Source organism: Volvox carteri (genome assembly GCF_000143455.1).
Source record: "Volvox carteri f. nagariensis unplaced genomic scaffold VOLCAscaffold_43, whole genome shotgun sequence".
Taxonomy (NCBI): domain Eukaryota; kingdom Viridiplantae; phylum Chlorophyta; class Chlorophyceae; order Chlamydomonadales; family Volvocaceae; genus Volvox; species Volvox carteri.
Window position 1 is genome coordinate 954,640 of NW_003307586.1, and position 18,826 is coordinate 973,465.

At 56.3% G+C, this 18,826-nt stretch overlaps 2 protein-coding genes across 2 annotated transcripts; one reads left to right on the plus strand and one right to left on the minus strand.

The window, feature by feature from the left end:
• Nucleotides 1-7,616: 7,616 nt before the first annotated feature.
• Nucleotides 7,617-10,528, minus strand: VOLCADRAFT_82851 (uncharacterized protein; the record flags this gene model as incomplete). The annotated part of the gene is made up of 6 exons (XM_002954522.1): nt 10,320-10,528; nt 9,662-10,214; nt 9,345-9,429; nt 9,000-9,293; nt 8,135-8,546; nt 7,617-7,910 (listed from the first exon to the last, which is right to left on the minus strand). The coding sequence occupies exons 1-6, from the start codon at nt 10,398-10,400 to the stop codon at nt 7,617-7,619; spliced, it is 1,719 nt and encodes a 572-aa protein (XP_002954568.1). The 5' UTR covers nt 10,401-10,528.
• Nucleotides 10,529-13,787: 3,259 nt separating this feature from the next.
• VOLCADRAFT_95402 (uncharacterized protein) lies at nt 13,788-18,595 on the plus strand (the record flags this gene model as incomplete). Its single annotated transcript, XM_002954457.1, has 7 exons — nt 13,788-14,669; nt 15,024-15,737; nt 16,133-16,189; nt 16,631-16,693; nt 16,857-17,441; nt 17,900-18,001; nt 18,299-18,595. 7 exons carry the CDS (start codon nt 13,788-13,790, stop codon nt 18,593-18,595), a joined length of 2,700 nt encoding a protein of 899 aa, XP_002954503.1.
• Between the last annotated feature and the right edge of the window lie 231 nt (nt 18,596-18,826).

Sequence of the window (18,826 nt, forward strand, 5' to 3'; positions counted from 1 at the left end):
GTGCAATACGGCGATGTCGCATGCCGGTTTCCAACGCCTTCCTTGTATGGGGCCCTTGAATGCCCCCGAACACGGCGGCAGAACCACCCCCACCCCCACCCCCACCCCGAACGACCCCCTTAAACGCCCCCCCTAGAACGTTCGTTTACATGTACAAGACGCACTGGAGCTCTTTGCCTTGCCTTGCTATGTTTCGCACCGTGTTTTTCATGGAGGACTTGGATGCGCTTCCGGAGATTTTAAATCTTTATATCCTTGTGACTTTCCCTTGTTCTATTCCTGCTACGGACTTAACGGACCCAAGAGCCCAGGGGACTATCCATCCGCGGGCGGTGATGTTCCTGATGCTTCTTTCAGGTTAACCCTTGTGCACGTGCGTTGCGTGATGCCCCCAGGTCTTGGGAACTGCTGGACTGGGGTAAGAACAAGGGCGGCGCGAGGTGCTCCGAAACCTGGGAGTACCCGGGGGATGAGCGGTGGTGGCGGGCGCCGCGGCCACTGGAGCCGCAGCCGCCGGAAGACGGTATGTGGTCCTTTGCTGGGAAGGGCGTGGGGTGTTCCTGGTGGGAGGAGGGGATACCGGGGCAGCTCAGAGCTAAATCTGGCTGGGCTGGGTGGAGCCGTTCAGATTCGGGTTTCCCCGTAATTGTACTTCAGTTGCATTACGCAGTGCACCTGTGCTGTGCTGTGCATTGCAGCTTGTGGCAATCGCGGTTGCGATGGGTGTCGCTGTAACGTGGTGAACTCGGAAAATGATGGTGTGTATCCGGGTTCAGCGGGTGGCAGGTCCGGGCGGGCATACTGAGGTGGCGTCGCGGTGGCTGTCACTCCGTCCGCATTCCCCTTTTCCTCATGTCCCTCATGTCCTGGCATGCCGTCCACTCGAGCAGGCAGCTGTGGCAGCCCCACCTCCCTGCAGGAGGACCTGCATCAGGCGGAGCTGCCACCGCTCGGGGTGAGGTGGTCTGTGAAGCCGGGATGGGGGGGCGTCGTGTGATGCAAGAAGCAAACGATTGACTGCCGACGCTCAAATCACCGAAGATGGAGGGGAGTTGACCGGCAACTTGGAGCAGCATGCCTCGCTGCATCGGGAGAGGGAGGGAGAGACCTGTGTATGTGTATGGCAGGAAGGCGGAAACCTACCGGCACACAAGCTCAGCTGTTTGAAACCGCTACCGCCGCTGCTTCCTCAGTGTGCTCATGCGATGTGTGATGCATCCATGGATGCGCTTGCTGATCTCGATAGTATCTCGGCCGCACGCAGAAAGCGGATGAGGTTCCCGGGCCCTCGGGTCGCCAGTTCAACCCCGAACGGTCTTGCAGTTTGGAGTACCAAGCGGCATTCTTGAATTTGTGCATGAAGGCAAGTTGTTTTGCGGTTATCGCGGTCCACGATAGGGGGTTAGGAAAGGGCAGTCTGGGGCGGGAGGGCTGGTATGGAGGCTTTCAGATGGCTCTGGTGCAGAGATAGCGGGGACAAGGCTTTGAGGTTTGGGGCAGGTGGGAAAAGTAGGCGCATGGTATATGGTACGGGCAGGCATGGATTGATGCGGCAACATCAAAAGCCATGTAGTAACTTCTTCTATTACTCCGTCAGTGACTGTTGATATAAGGTCCTTGGAAATAAGGGAGCCGTTGCCCTGTGGCAGGCTATTACCAGGCTTTTGCCATGGCACCTGGGGTGCTGTCCTGCCTTGATGGCCCGTGCTCCGCTGCTCCTTATTTGGGGTGCGCAGGATGGCCCCACGGTGGACTGCTGCGCCATTCTGGGGCAACACCTTCGCGCCAGCTCCGCGGCGTACGGCGCCTCGTGCATGTGCTGCCCGCGGTTTTGGCAGCAGGTGAGAGAGGGTTGCTTGCAAAGTGCGGACAAGTGCAGAGGAGTGCAGAATGGAAGAGCAGGACGTCTCTTTGGGTGCCTGCATGAAGGACCGTATTTTTGTTTATGCCATAATCGTTTTCCTGCACCATCGTCCGATACAACGCTTATAATTTGTCCATTAGCTTTGCGGGCGATGTACTTCTTTTTGCGCAGGCGCATCGGCTGTTTCGGGATAACGCAACTACAAATCGCAACCTGACGGAAGTTTTGCAACGCTGTCAGTCAGATTTCGGAACGGCGTTACAATGGCCTGGGCGGCCAGGCGGGTCTTGTATGGCCCCCGGCTCACCCGAGGTACCGCCGCCAGAATAAGTCAATCGCGTGCACCGTCGCGAAAATGCCGTCCAAAGTTTAGTTCAACATCTCGGAAATTAGTTGGACTACTCAAGTTCAAATCGAACTCGTTGCTATGTGACAGACATGTTAGAAGGCTTACAATTACAGGTGAAATTAGGAAATGAATTAGGAACGGTACAGTTGTGAAGTGACGCTATGGTTTTGCTTCCGGGAGTATGAGGGGCTCTGGCGGGTACTGTCAAACTCCCGGAGTCGCTATCGACTTTCCTAGGTTTTCCCACTTTCCAATCTATTGGACTTAAAACGCAGATAGATTGTGTTCATGCTATAGTGAGGCTAACATAGCTTAATTGTCGTTGAGGTTGTGTTTTCGTTTTCGTTTCGTTGGCGCGCAAGTTTGTCGCTAATTCCGAGAGGTGGACCTGGAGTCCCGTTGCGGACTCTACTTCTTGCCGAGCATGCTGCAGGCTCCCCTTGGATTGAAGTACCCGTGTGCGCGACGTAGCGGCGGTTGCAGGGACATCGGCAGCAGCTGCCGTAGTTTGCACCTGGGGGGTGACGTCAGCCGCGGTGTGTTGCTTTCTTGCAAACGCCGCTCCAGCGCGCTCCCCGCAAGCACGTGCACAAGCATGGCCATGACTAGCAGCTTGAGCAGCAAAAGCGGCGTGCCAAATAGCAGTCACAACAAGCGCACGTGTCGCGACCGTCTGCACCGGCGACACAGCGTGCAGCGACTGCCGACGGTGTGCACGGTGCCACACCCTTCCGACAGCTCGGGACTGGGGCCATCCGGCAGGGCAACCAGGAGCAAACACGCCGACGGCAACTCCGGAGACGAAATGGCTCTCGGCAGTGGCTCCGCCATGCAACAGCCTCGCGGTGCGGTCGATAGCCCCCGTGCCGGCGGCAGCGGGAACAGCCTGTGCTCCCACGTGACGTCGTCTGCCGTGGGCGCCGCGGCTGGTACGGCGGCTGTACTTGCGGCGTTTGGTCGTGGTGCCGCCGCCGTGGGTCGCGCCGCTGGCACCGCAGCCGCCGCAGCGGGTAAGCAAGCACTTGCGAGACGAGCGCCCTTGATGTGTGGGGGGGGGGGCCAGGTTTGAGAGAGACTATTATGCACTTACCCTCCACAAGTACATATGTTGGCTCCGGGACCTAGAGTCAAGAGTGAGGGGAGACATATTGACTGCAGCAGCTCCAGGGTCCTCGGGTGCAGAGACTGCTGTGCGTGGTAATAACCATTTTCCCACCGCCGCGGCGGCCGTTGTGCCCTTGCGCGCACGCAATGGGGTGGCCGCAGTGACCCACTTGCGACACACCTTTCTTGCGCACATGGGATTCTGCCCGTACGCCTTTACTTTTTGCTCAGCCCAGCCTTCTGCATTGTCGCTGAACCGGGTATTCGTTCCCTTGTTGTTTAATCGTTCGGTCCCATCTCAATGCTGTGGTCCCTTGCCGATCGCCTGGAAGGCGCGCTGGGTGGTGCGGTGGTGGGTGAGCTGCTGCTCGGTCAGGCCAGTGAGGAAGATGTGGAGACGGACGCGGACGTGGAGCGCGGCATGGATGAGGCTGCGGAACGGGTGTGGTAATCTGTGGGGCCGGCGGGAGAAGGGGGAAGGAACGGGCAGATCCACAGAGAGAGACAATGCGTCCTAAGAGCGATGTTCTTTTTCAAAAGCTTCAGCCCGCAAACGACAGATGATTGTGCAGAAGCGAAGGGATAAGCCAACCTCGGTCATGCTTGTGGGCTGGCTCCTCCACAGCTTCGCAGGGGGGGAAAGGATAAGTGTTACTTACAGCAAAGCTTTCTTACGGCAGATGTTAGTGTCGCCCTGACCACAGAAGGTTTCGGCCCACAGAGATGCGTGAGTAGGTACTTTTGGGTGGGAGGCGGCTGTACATAGGTTGTTGGTGACAAGGCAGGAATGTAAACCATATGGCACAAGAGTTGTAATTTTGAATGGATGTTTATGAGGGCTCGAGCCTAGTGACTGATGACGGTACATGAGTGGTGCAGAGTATCTCGGATACCGCTGGCGCAGTCCTCATACGGTACACCCAACCGTACAGGCAGACATTTTCACAGCCGCTCGGCATCCTCCCCGCAGGTCATCAAGAAGCTTCGTGCCGCAAAGGCGTCCGGCAACCTCCGGCGGACCCATAAACCCAACTAGCAAATCCCACCAGCCACATAACTTGGCGCTCATGTTTGCATAGTGCAGTTGTCCGATGCTGTTGTGCCTGACATGGGGAGGTCTTAGCATCTACTACACCATGATGAGATCTGCTACGAAAGGGTTTCATTCACAAGGCCTGGCACAGGGGGGCGGCATGCCGGCTTTGCGGATGGAAACTGAACTGTGCAAGCGAGAAATCTTTTTCATCATTCGTCATCGCCCTCATCTCATAGCAGTGTCAAACTATTGCTAGTGTATTTCACAGCTTCGCAGCGAGTGGGGCTCACCCTGAAGGGATTTGCGGTAATTTGTAGTGTAATGTGAGCATGCGCGTTTTGCAATGAGTGTATGCAGGCGGTACGTGGCATGTACTTGTAGCGTATGATGTAGGCAGTGCACGAGGCAAGAGAAGCGGCCATGGGTCGATGTCCGTTCCTGAAGTGTTACAAGCAGATGTCGTGAACTATCTGTCCGTAGGCTCAATTCGACAAGATTATCTGGAACCATTTCATGCACCAGTGGTATGCACAGCATGATAGCCGAGGTTCCATTACCCTAATCTATGGCCGAGGCCGTTCAATGCGCAAAGAAGCCACCATGGGAAGCAGGAGCAGCAGAAGAAGCCTGAAAGTCGGGTTAAATTTTGTGTGGTCGGAATGAAAGGCACGAAACCCTCCGCTCGCACGGCAATCAAGTAAACGAATACGAAACAGTCCTAATGCGGCGTCCCAGGCGTCGCCTACCAGCTCCGTGGCGATTCGAAATGCGGGCCCCTTATCCTCCCAAGCCACACCCCGGGCGACCTGCAGAACCATTCTTGCATACATGGTAACTGCAGGTGCCATGGCGGCACTCTTGCTATAACTTGCGCTACTTGCCTGGCGGTGAGTGGTGGTCCCTCGAGCTGGGAGAGGAGCGCTCGAAACTTTTTCGCATTGTCACCCCGAACACAGAAAGCCTTAGCCTCCACATCCACTTCTATTCCCAGGAAATGCACCCTCCTCCTGGGGGTCTGCTGTGTACAGGTGGCAGGCTGGTGCCCAAACGGCAGATGCGGCCAGGACAGCGTCCTGCCCTGCCACCGCATGGCCAGGCAGGTGTACTCCCCCTCGTGTAGGGGCAGCTGCCAGTACCCACTCTTGTCATCCGTGGCATACAGCCCTTCCTCCGGAAGCAGATAACTGGTGACGTCGGATAATCGTTCATACTTCAGCTGCCATTACTTGAGAAAGCAGTTGATGTACATGGGGTTAATGAAGAGGCGCAGTTTGCCGTTCTTCTTCACTACCCGCAGGCCATTGGTTACCGTAGGTGGGGATGCCTCAGCTGGGCATTCCCGGATTCGTCCTCACTCCAGCGCGTTATGTAGTTCGGCGGTGACAAACTCACTGAGCTGGATCGCACTGTGGTGGTTAAGAAACTGTACGGGATGCAGCCTGCTACCTGTCAGCATTGTCTCCGGGTCACACCCGAGTTTTGCAACCCGGAGCATCTCCCGCACAATTGCCAGCTTACGATATTTTTCAGGTGCCAATTCCTGCCCAGGTTGGTGACAGGGCACCCACTCTAGCTGAATTCCCCCGTCCAGGTGGGGGATCCATTTCTTTTGTTTATCCGTGAGGACCCGGCCTTCATTAGCTATACGTGGAAAAATTCCTGTCACATAGCCACATGCTGGCGGCGCCTCCCCGGCCGGAAACAATCCGGGTCCGGCAGCAAGGCTACTAGGTCTTCTAGGAATTCCTGTTTCCCCCGCAATACACCGCATCTTCCAGCCGCTGTAGCCGCTGCCAAGCACTTGCAGCAGTCGGCGTGCTGCTCAAGTCCAAAGTTGGTTGGACCAACTGTGCCTGCTTCTGTCCTGCTGGCCATTCTCTGCCTGTTATGCACCGCCATCTCGCTTCCTCGTTCAGTATCTAAAGATCACAGTTCTCCCATATGGATTCCCTTCGGTATCCCCGGTGTCCGTGCGATGTATGCGTGGAGCTTCCTTTGGAAAATTCCACTGTCCGCACATAAAATTCCACTGTCCGCACATATAGCTGCACGTCGCTTGTCTGGGAAGGTTACATAATGATTGGAGGCCATCCTTCAGTGCTCTTTCGAGCAGTTCGCCGATCTTAATTATTCAACGGATTTGAAAGGTAAAGTAATGTTTCGGAGCTGGCTGGCGACCTTTGGGGACTTCGTCCTACCGTGTGTTAGTAATTATCGTAACCATGGAGCTAGCGATCCAGTACTGGATAAATACGGCTTTTGGTGCTGTGGAGGACTCGCCTAACCCGAGCCCCTGTTCGGCATTGCAACCCGGGGAAGTTGTGTGCAGTGGTTAGAGAGTCACGTACTGTTCCTAATCCGTGGTACTACCTTTGCCGTTTCGGACTTAGGGTTTTTTAACCCTTAGTTGACGACCTTTTGGAACTCGTTAGTAATTGCCACAACTTCGGAGCTAGCGGAGCCAGGATCGGATAAGTACGGCACGTGGTAATGAAGAGCGCTAGCTTGATTATATCAGCGGACCATATTATTAATATTGTAAGCCAAAGTTAAGTTCGAGCAATCCCGTTCTTCAGGGCATACGCCAGTTTCACGGCAAGTCAAGTAAGCTTACGCGTCCCGATTGTTTAGGAGTGATCCGGTTCCTTTCAGTTGGCATAGGTGATCCACCTCGCCTCGCTCGTGTCATCGTCATCATCGTTTTGTCTACCACCATGGTGTCTACAAATCCGACCTTTCTCACCGAGGTGGAGCCCGTTCTCCGACTGTTCCTCCAGGCATTCAACAAGTACGAGCTGCAGTTTCCCGTCGACACCACGCAGCTGCCGTCCCACACGCCACTGGTTGTAACGATCCTAAAGCAAGCCTAAAAAACAAGCTTCTACTCACCACGTCATCCACGCTCACAGTTCTTCCATGAAATAATGAGGTGTCCGCATTCCGCAACTTTGATTTCTGCAGGGTAACAATGTCTCAATCCACTGTTCGCAGGACACACATGCCTAGCCGCCTTACTATGATCGCAACGTCCCACATGCGCACGGCCGTTCTGTTGAGAAATGACACTATAAAAGGTCGCCTACTATACTCAGCTGTTATCTGAACACAAGATCCCAGACACCTAAGCAAGGGTCTGCCCAAACCAGTGCCGAGCACCGGACGCGGGCCGAGTATCGCCCTGCATAGCTTAACACCCAAATCGTGTCACAGCTCTGTCCCTTCGTTTCAAAATTCGTTCCAAAACACGCTAGGCTAGCATGCATCTAGGCCAGGTTGAACAAGCTGTGCGGCGTGGCCACCACCATCGCCGCCTGATCAACATCACGCATGTACTTTTGATGAACAAACTGCACATCCACAACCTCCTCCTCCTTAGCGCGTAGGTAGTAGTCCATGCAGGTAGGTAAGCCGCCATAGCCAAGAGACTGCGTGCTTGTGGTCCGGATCTTGGAAAAGTTCCAAACCACGGAGAACCGACCGCAGCCTGCTACAATCCACCGCTCGGACTGGCCGCCCTCTGTAATCCATGTGAACTTGCCCTTCGTAAACTTGGCGCCCTGTAGGATAACGAGGGAAAAGAATGTAGAAGATATTAATACCAAACCAAAACCAAACCAAAAACCAAAAAAAACAAATTGTTTGTCAAATGAATTTTCAAGTGAGCCTCAAACAAGATGCCTCGAAAGGCCATCCCGTCTTAAGTCCTAAGTTAAGGCTACGCATTGTTAGCCATTCTCAATTGCCTACGCTTGCCTTGTCAATACACCGCTCACTCCGCCACATTCACCTGAGTCTTAATTGCATCTTCCGGCTTTAGCCGGAGCAGACGCGGCACTGCACCGCGGCCGCCCATCCGGCTCTCGAACGCGTTGGCGTCTTTGCCCTTGTCGTTCACATAGGTTGTCTTCACAAGCATCAGGTATCTGTCAGCCGTAGCGAGCACCCACTTGCCGTCGTATGTGACGTCAATCGCGGTGATAGGCGCACCAAGACCCGGGATGGATGTCTTGGCCTGCGTCAAGACCCGACTATTATAGAGCCGGATCCGACCATCCCGTGAGCCAACAGCAACGAAGCCGTCGCCGCTTGTGGCCATGCATGTAAAATTGGTGCCACGGCTGTAGTCCTTGCCTGCAACGTAGTCAAGTACGGGCGTAGATTGCACCACGCCACGTTTCTCGCGTAGGTCCCACCTGCAGAATTGTGATCGGCCAGATTGCGTCTTCAGGCGGGATGGATTGGAATCCAGTGAGTATTGTATGATCTCGATTGCCTCTCATTTCTAGTTGCCAAGTCACCTGCGTGGGAATGCGTGTATTTGCACAATGGCAAGCACAACCAGCATTCCTTGCGACAGGGCGCCAGTACTGGCATTGAAAAGGCGGCATCACGTGCACACTAAATAAAGCTCCTTACTAGCCCAATCACATGAACCAAATCCATGACTGCTTGACCCAACTACATCTCTGTCCCAAGACAGGTGTTTTTGGTTTAAATGCATTACTGAAGGAACCCTATCAACCCTTGGCGTATGAAATATATAAAGTTTGCCTCCCTTGCTAGCACGTATGGCCTGTGAAACTCGGCTTGCCAAGGCTCGTCAACATTTCTGCCTTCGCCATAAAAGGGAAACTCTGGGTCCGCACCTGCAGATTCGGTTCTGGTCGAGACCAAGGAACTGAGAGTGATCCTCCATTTGAGCCGCCTTATAGTCCGAGGCAATATCCATGATAGGCACATCCACCGAGTCTTTTTGGAAATTGTACGTAGTGACGATCTTGCCCACCTCAATATCAGCATGGTGGAGGATGCTGCGGTTCTCCGGTGTCAATAGGTTCATGCGCCGCTCGCCGTGCGTCAGGAGGACTCTTGAAGGCGTGAAGGCTGCTCCAGTCGTTTCGACCTCAACAGCTGCTGCTGTGCCGCGCGTCTTGCGTGTGCTGAGCGACGGCGTGGAGCACGCAGCGCCAGGTGGAGGCGTAAGCATGAACGAAAGGCCCTTGTCCTCGACGCCGCCCCCCTCAAGATTGCGCAGGACGTCAAACTTGCAGCCGCGCAGGAGATAGTTGTTTTCACCTGTGCCGGGCATGGGCACGAAGTAACAATGCTGATGTTGACTCGCGGATTTTACCAAGCGAGGAGTGAGATAACAGGACGAAAGAATATCGAAGAGCGAACGGAAAACACATGCGATCTGTAAACACACACAAGACAGCCAAAAACTCGCGTGTCACACGAGCCAGTGACCCCTCCCATGCCATAACGCCTTCCCCAGCCCTCAGAGCAATCGTACTACTCGTTGACGCACCTGCCCCCATAACGATAGCATTGATAGCATCTTCGTCCTTCGCCGTCTCCTTGGCTTGCTTCTCCCGCAGCTTCTCCGGCGTTAAAAAATTGGCGGCTTCTTTGTCCTCGTCATCAGCATTCGTGTCCATTGGTTCAAACAGCCGCTCAGTCTCCTTCGAAAACAGTGTACCGGCATAGTCCTCCATGACTTTTGCACGGCTGTCCTCATCATTCTCCAGCCCATACTGGTTGTAAAAGATCGCGTCGTTCAACTGCTCGCCAAACGTGCGGCAAGCGTCGTCATTTTGAAACTTCAGGGCGTAGATCGTATTGTTTGCTGCAAAGGTCACACGCCGCTGGTCAACATCCAGCACGTAGTTCAGTCCGGCATCTACGTGAACGTCGACATCCCCTTGCTCAATTTCAAGAAAGAAATCCTTTTTTCCGCTGCTATTACTGTCCTCTTTACTGTCGTAGAAGTGGGGTTTTGCATTGGAGCTTGCTAGCTCCCAGTTCCCCTCCCCGTTAATTGTTGTCACGTATTTGAAAAGCTTTGTGCCCGCGTTGCCCTCCTGAAGTCCAGGACGCAGTCAATCGTGGTTATACATCCCAAAAGCAGAAGAAATAACCTCTGTAGCTGCTACAGTTGCGGACTGAGAGCGAAAGCAAAGGCTCACCTTTTGGGGGGTGGTCTTTTGAGCATTGTCCACCTGATTTACAGCGTCCAGCACTTCTTCGGCGCTCTGGCCTTGCCCCATACTTGCTTAAGAAGGTGTCGTAACTCTAAAGCGCTGCCTGTGCCAAAGCTGGCTGTGTTGAAGCAGCTTGTCGTTGGGGGTAGCACGCGTATGGAATGTATTGGGGCTATCCAAACAACTTATTTATGATAATTGTGGACAGAAGCGTAAAGCACAGGTGCGCGGCCACCCGGCTAACTTTATTGATCTAGTTTGTATAACAGTAACGGAATGCAAGTTTGCCCGGGCGCAGTTTCTTCTCGTCTATAAATCGTCTGTGAATTTCGTCTGTGGAGCTGCTACCTGGTGTAGAGCAGGTATCGACTGTGATATTGGATTGGCAAATAACGCGCTGATGGAAAGTCGGTTGGACCGCTCCACGGAGGCTTCTCGTCTCAGCCGGGTGTCCGGGGAATCTTGCAAGCGTAAACTATAAAGTGTCCTGCTTAGCGTTATGTACCAGATGCATTCGCTCCGTGCGATGCGTGCTGGGCCACAACCGTAAGCAACCGCCTTCAGCCTCATGTGCCCCCAGGGTTGCGACCGTATTACAGAGTAATAAGCCAAGCACAACTACGCCCAAACACTCCAAAATACGCCGGCGAGGTGGTCAATTTTTTTGGGCGGCGTATTAGATTGACCGTATGATCGTACAGGCCCCCAACCGCTTGTTCTTACTTGTTCTTAACCGAAACAGCATGCACTGCTCTCTCCGTTGCTTATGGTATCGTCTTATTAGTGCAGCGATATCGACCGGCTCAGGTAAACAGTCGGTGTTTGTGTCAGGCGGCACGATGGATGATGGGCCCGAACCAAAGAAAGCCAAACGTGGTCCTAAATCACGTATTACGAACGATTACTTCAATTACATAGGGCCACATTGCACTACTAATCGCCGTCACGCCAAGAAGTGCAAGTCATGCGACACTGAAATCCCTGTCTGACGCGCCAAGTTGCACGAACTGGCCCTGCACTTGGAGCAGTGCCCGTCGCTATCACACGACAAGAAACTGGAGTTTAAGCAGCTGCGGCTGTGACATGGTGGAGTCATCGTTGCTGTAGATGTTGTCACCAGAGGTCGGCAAATAAGGCGGGTACTGCGGGTCCGTACCACGGTACCCGCAGCCGAAATTCGGCTTAAGGCCCCGGCTGCGGGTCCCTAATGACCAAAATTTGACCAAAAGACGTGGTTTACAGCCCTCTATTGCGACCCCTGCCTCGCTCCTGATACAACTATTACCATTGTGGCGGAGACGATGTGCTGTCCCTTGTTGCTGTCCTCTCGTACGCTGACGTATCATATGTGCATTCCTTGTGGTGACTGGGTGATCGGCGGTGATACGGCGTAGGGCCGCGCGCTGAACTCTGTGTTTGACTTTAAAATTTCTTAGGTTTACTGACCGAAATCATGCCCTCCCGCAGCCGTAGAAACCAATTTGCCGACCTCTGGTTGTCACCATACCCTGCGTAAATGAAAAGACTCCTGGAGGAAAAGGAGTCTCATGCTGCGACGACTGGGCCAGCTTGTCCGATCCAGGAAATACGCTTGTTAATCTTCTGCTATTTGCTCGCTAGAACTACTGCACATATCCATTCTCAATAAGTTTTCATCAAACACATCATTCCTACAATATGAAATTCAGCTGAACCATGCCTGAAAAAACATATACATGTCATAAACCGAAGTAGCTGCTGCCCACACCGTCCTTAAGAACGCTCTGCAGCATGCAAAGAAGCCATTACGTTCAAATTAGGATTCCATATCCCTCGAACCCTCGGCACCACCCAAAAATTCTGCCCGAATCGGTAAGGAATCCGACCGAGGAATGTCATCAGATCATGCGGCCAGGGCAAGCCCCTCTTTAGTCGAACACTCCCTTCCAAGATCTCCTCCCACCTTGCCACCTAGACTTCTCCTTACCTGCTGCCCTCATAGCCAGCACTCTCCGGTCAGTTATCAACAGCACCACCGCCCCCTGTATATCCAGTGCTGCTCGTACCGGTCCTGTCGTAGATTTGGACGAGCGCCGGCGGCACCGCGAACCGACCCAGGCAAAGACGCTCCTACGGGACCCAGACCTGCCGCTCCCAGGCCCAGCAGGCCACTGCCGCCAGCGCCGCCACCAGCGACCCGTGGGTCATCCACACTGGCGGTTGGGTTGGCGGGACCCATCCATATGCTGCTGCAGAGTACAGCAGCGCCTGGCCCAGAGCGGAGTGGAGCTTGAAGGGCCGTAGCAATGTGGGTACCGGATTGAGCAGTTCGGTGTGTAGCGGTATATTGGTTAGCTGGTGCTGCCCGGAAGGACATCCAATTTGTCGTCGGACTGGCAAGAAACTGTCCCTCCCCTCATCAGCTCCAACGCTCTGCTTGATGCAAGCTCTACGTCATTGTCTGGGGAAAAGCAACAGGTCTCAGCAAAACACATACTTAAAACCCGCTGCTGTAAGCGGCCTTTGAGATCTTAATGAAGATTAGCTCACGAGGAGCTCACGGTATCAGCAGGTCACAGGACGTTTCGCAAGCTGTATCGCAGCAGTCACCGCAGTTATTGAATCGTCACTTCACTTGCATAAATCATACACATGCAATTCGTCCTTAGCTCATGGCCGAGGTCACTTAGCTAGTGGATGGCCAAGGGAACCGGCCGAGGAAATGCTCTCAGGTCGGGCTATCTGAAAACACTCTTTTGCCATTCGACCACAACCAGCCTGAAAAAATCTTAACACGAGAATTTTCGCCATAGAGCGCCCAAGGCGGGCAGGACCAAGTATCCATCGCGTCCAGCTTCTGCACTGCGCGCAGCGACCACCAGACATCTTGTCCACTGTCTTTTCACCTCTCGCCGCAGCTATTACCTTGGCGGAATCCGTTTTCACATGCAGCTCCATACGCACGTATAGTTGCTTCGCACAACCCAAGCTGTATGTGCGCCTGTAGTTTGCAGTATCTGGTTAACTCGTAGGGCCCCAGCGCACGGAAGCTGCCTGGCCTGGCAGTCTTCACTCTGCGTTAATACGGATATCTTTTGCGTACTAGTATCCTCATGGGAACGGAAGCTGGCGCACCCACATCTTCCTGCAGCCAATAGCCACGGAAGTTAGCACGGCATGGCACGGGGCCCACCACGTCGGTGCCTACGGGCAGCCCTCAGCTACTACGGCTGCTGCGGCTGGGCAGCACCGGTCGCGCTGCTACCGCTGCTGCTCCTCCTGCTGTTCATCGGCCTGCTGGGGGCCGCCTACTGGGCAGGCTATGAGCCGCGCGAGGGGGAGACCACCTTGCAACGGTGGACGCCCACAGCGGAGCCACGACGGCTCAAGACGCGAGTCGGATGGGGCCGCCTCCGCACTAATAATGGCAGCAGGGGCAGCGGGCGCAGCAACAGCACGAAAAGTTTGAATAGCATGAGCGGCGGCTTCCGACAGGTTGTGGGGGGAGGTCGCGGCGACGAGGGCGAACGCGAGGACGGGAGCAGGCCAGGCAGTGGGGCAGGTGGGGACGGCAGCGGAGGGCCGAGAGGCTGGAGGGCCCAGAGTGATGATGCTGGCAGCCATGCAGCGCGCAGCCGGATGGGAAACAGCGTCAGAATCAGCGATGCTCGCAGCGGCACGCTTATCGTGAAGGATGACTCCACGGACGGCATTGGCGCCATTGGTGGGGGCGGCAGTGAGCTCGCTGCGGAGGGGGTTGGAGCGGGTCATGCGGCTGGTGGCGGCAACACCGAGGGACCCCGCAGCGCTGCAGCAGTCGACGGGAATGTGCCTCCCGGCAGTAGCGGGAGCAGCGGCCAGGGCCCCGGCAGCAGTGCTGGTAACGGCGGATCCGGGGCTAGCGGCAGTGAAGCCGGGAGAAGGGAGGTGGCGCATGTCAGCGTTCCCGAGGGCCCCAGCGGTGCGGATGGTCGGGGCTCCATCAACGGCGGCAGGCTTCCGGAGGAAGCCACTTCGCCGCCAGTCCCATCCGCGCTTGAATCCTCGGAACACGGCACCTCTACTTTCCTGCCGACCGCGCCGCCGTCGGCTCCAGCTTCTCTGAGTCTCAACTACATCGTTCCCGCTATCCAAGACGCACTTGGCAATGCTCCCGCGCCACTCCTCCAGGAGAAGCAGCAGCGCCTGAGTGCGGCCCTGAAGCAGCACGCAGCGATGATGGCTAACAGGGACGGCCCCCCGCGGATGCTGCCTGCAACTTCTGGTCCGGAGCCCCAGAAGCTGTCTCGTTGGTGCACTGCATCCCGCGAGGATGGTCCCCCCGATTACCACCTGGTTATCCTGGCATCTCCACGGGTAGGTGAGAGGGCCGGGCGGGTCGGCTGACAGCGACAACGACAGCGTTGATATAGGCTCGCAATAAGCGGATGGATTCCTCCCTGTCATTCCCCGTTGTTGGGCGGGATAGTGGGATGTGCTGCAGCACGGCGCTCCGCAAGCAGACGGGTTGCCTGCCTCCAGGTTAGCGGCTGCGAAACTTCCCAACCACTCAGTAGACCATCCGCCTGCGGCGGCTGCCAGCGGGGCAGCTGGTGGCAACCTTTCATTGACTCCCCTAGCATCCTTATCAACCTTGGCTGCCCCTCACAACCCACTCCAACCTTCCCAACCCAATCGGACAATTTCGACCCTCGCAACTTGATCTCATAGGCACAGCAGGGCCGGTACCTGGCCACCACCCTAGTCAGCATCGCCGCAGCTGATGCACAACCCGCATCTGTAACGGTGCTGTGGGCCGTTCATCAGAGCGCTGTGGCAAGCAATCGCAACCGCAGGGGCACAGAAAGCCGCAGGCTGGCAGCTAGCACCGGCAGTAGCGGTGAAAAGACTAGCCGCAGCAGCAGCAGCAACAGCAGCAGTACGGGGGGGATAGAGGCGCTTAAAGCCGCCATCGCTAACGGCCTGGCGATGGCTGACCCAGCGGCGAGTGATGTTAGCGGTGACAGCCGCAGCGGCAAGGCGAATGCGAGCGGCGATGGCGACGGTCGCCTTGAGGTGCAGCTGGTGCAGAGGCTGGAGATGCCACCACCCGCCAGGAAAGACCCGCCGCAAGCAGCCGCCGGCGATGCCTTCAGCCTTTTGGATGTCTTGGAGACGTATGCGGATGACATTGCAATGTTATCGAGCGGAGCATTTGGCGGCGGCAGCAGCAGCGGAGGTGACGGCATCCAAGGAGGAGGCAATGCGGCGGATGGGCGCGGCGGAACCGAGAGTCCGACAGCGGAAGCTGCCGCAGTGGCAGGCGCAACTCCGCCCCTCCGGCGTCCCGCCTTTCCCCACCTGCGCATCCGCTATCTGCCCGAGCATGTAAAACGCGGGGACGTCTTGGCCAATTACTATGAAGCGCTGCGGGTGCCAGACCAGGTGCGAATGTGGCGGTTGGTGATTGCTTCCGGTTATTGTTGCCGTTATGGGGTTGTCAACGGGGCTTTACATGGCTGGTACATGCTGCAATTTTGCCTTTGCGTTTCTTCACCGCGCACGCTAACGTGGGCCAGGGAGCCCACCGTGTGGCGCAGGGATTTGAACCGGACCATGAGGGGCTTCGACAGCGACCTTTTCTGTCGTCGATTGATTTGGAATCCCCAGCTGCACTGTTTCGTACCTGATTGTTCAGCCCCTTGGTAATCTGTGGCAGAAGAAAATGCACACGTCAAGGTCTTGCCGGCAACCCCATGGTTATTGTCCCTTTCTAAATTCCAACCTTTCTAGTCCCGTACCCTTCTTACCCTACTCGCGCTGTTCCCACCTCTCAACAGGTGGCGGAAGATGCGGGGAACCCCCGGCTGCGGGAGCTGCCGCTCCTGATACTCGAGGTGGGGCGCGGAGAGGCGGAAAGGGAAGCTAACGCAGTGCGGTGCGGTGCAGGGCTGCAGTGCGGGGCAGAAACTGGTGTGGGGCTTGCGGCAGGTTGCTACGGAGGGCAGGGTGCACCTGGGAACTAGGATGTCACCTCGGCTAAGCGCACGGCGGGCGGAGGGGTCCAGCGTAACCCCGATGTTGATAACACATTTGGATAGTCACTCATCTGGGGGTTATTGTGGCCCAGTGCATCCATGAGCATCCACTTGGCCCACGTGCGACAACCATGTGCGACCATCCAGCCATGTGCGCGGCTATACTTCATAAAATATGTTCTCGTGTGTTTGTCTCTTTTAGAAAGGTTGGGCTTATACACCTTGCCCTCCAGCGCCGACGCTGCTGATACCCCCGCTACTACCTATTTCGGCGGCGCCGGTTTGCCGCTGCTGCTGCAGGGTGATGTGGTACTGGCGCCCCGCTTTGGCGACCGTGTGGGCTGTCTGTTGCGAATGATGCAGGTGGGGTGACGCGATGGGATGCGATCGGCGTAGTGTGACTTGATCGGCTCCACGGCAGTGTAGCTCGGCAGTACCCACCGCCTTCTGGCGCCCACCTGGGTCCAGCGGTGCTTCCATCCCAGAGGGCCACCCATGGGGTGTGCGTCCGCCCACTCAAACGCAGGACCTGGGGAGAGAGCCCACTGCCGCCGACGCGAGCGCTGGCGACGGCAACAGTACTCCCGCGGCCACCGCTGCAGGCAACGTGATTTCTGACTTCGCCGTCAGCTTGTATGACCCGGGGATGGTTCCCCAGGAGGTTCCTAAGGTGCTGCAGATCTACCGCTCTGCACCGGTGCCCGTGGACGAGGTCCAGGAGTTTGAGGAAGATGGGCTATCAAGTGGCGGCGAAGGGCGTGGGGGGTCACCACGCAGGCGGATGCAGGCGCAGCGGAGCAGCGGCGGCAGCACGGAGAAAGCAGCGGCCGGGGCTGCCGAGCCGCCTACCCCGGAGGGCTCCATCGGCGAGGCCCGCAGCAGCGACGGCAGCGGGGACATTGTGGATGCTGGAGGCTACGCAGGCAATGGAGCTAAGGCAGCGGTTGGCTATTCTGCTGGCGGCAGTGGCGACGGGGTCGGCGGGGACGGGGCTGCCGACGATGGCGACGCGAACTCAACCAGCACATCTAGTGGAGGACGAGGAGGCGGAGGCGTGCACGCCTTCACTCGCTTAACGCTGGTGCCGCGCGTGTGGTCGTGGGGCTCCCAGGTACGACAAGCAGGGGCGTTGGAGCAAGCTGGCTGTCGTTGTCGCTTCCCCGTCCCCATTTGACGGCGGTGAAATGTTTGGCTTTCACATACAGTTCCTTACCTAGCAGATTTACAGCCCCTGGGAATGGCATGTACGACTGCTTTCGTACTATTGTCAACGTAGCATGGGGAACCGATTTGGGAAGCATGTATTTCACGACTGTCCTCTCTTCGTGTGTTGCCATCATCGAGTGAATTCGCGTCTTGATGTCGACAAAGACAGGATCTTTTTATCTTTTCATTTCTCTGACTCAAAGCAGCAACAGCAGCAACAAAGAAGCGCACTAGGATGGGGCAATATCGGCTCGGGAGGCGCCGGAATATGCAACAGCCTCTGCTCGCGTAGCCCTGCATCTGCCGCCCACCGCCTCCATCCCTATAACCCGAGCCGCTGCGGCTGTTGCCGCCAACATGCAGGGCCTGCTGTACTCGTACGGCATCCGTATGGGCCTGATGCGGCACTACCGAGAGCTCCTGGCGGGATGCGCGCCGCAAGACGGGCTGCAGGACATTGAGCTGGTACGAATATACGGCATCTCAGTTTCGGTGCTAGGAGCCCATGGAACCGAAGGGAACTTGAGGGGCTCCAGTTGGGTCGTTCCAGCCGGGCGCCGGGCGCGTGGGTCCCACAGGAGTGTGTCGGCGGCGGGGTTTTCGGGAAGCAGGGGACTACAGCAATGAGCCAGCGCAGCGCATGACGATGTCTAGAGCGTTGCATAACGGTGTACAAGTCCAGCCGCATTTGGTACGCCCTCCTTTTATCCCCAGAATCGGCCCCAGACTCGTTCAGGCACCCGTGCGCACACCCGTCCTCAGGTTCGCTACATGGAGGGGCGCCGCTGCTTTGGCCTGCCCTGGATGCCGCCCGTAAAGGCCAAACCCAAGGTCCACGGGTCTGCATGCGACCCGCGGATTATCCATGGCAGCGACATCCCCACCATGCCGCCCTCCTCCTTCGTGCCCTGCTATTTGTTCGTGGTGCGGCCCAACCTGGTTCAGCATGTGGGCGCCTCCAGTGCGCTGTTTGGGGAGTTGTCGACGCGCTTCCACATGTCCACCACATTTCCGCGGCGAGTGGAAATACCCGGCCTGGACCCACAGGGGGTGTGGTGAACGAGACGTAATCTGTTGCCGCGGTCGGGAGAGGAGATGGGAATGCGGTGGCATGGTGGCGCATCAGGAGGTTCGACGCACGGTGTAGTGTGGGAAAGGAAACAAGGAAACATTCTAAACGTCCTTAGAAGTATGTTCCGTAAGTAAGGGTTGTGGATAAGCAATAACTTAAAAATAAGGTTTCGGAGCTGCATGGCATGTAAATTTGGCATGTCATCAGGATAGCAATCT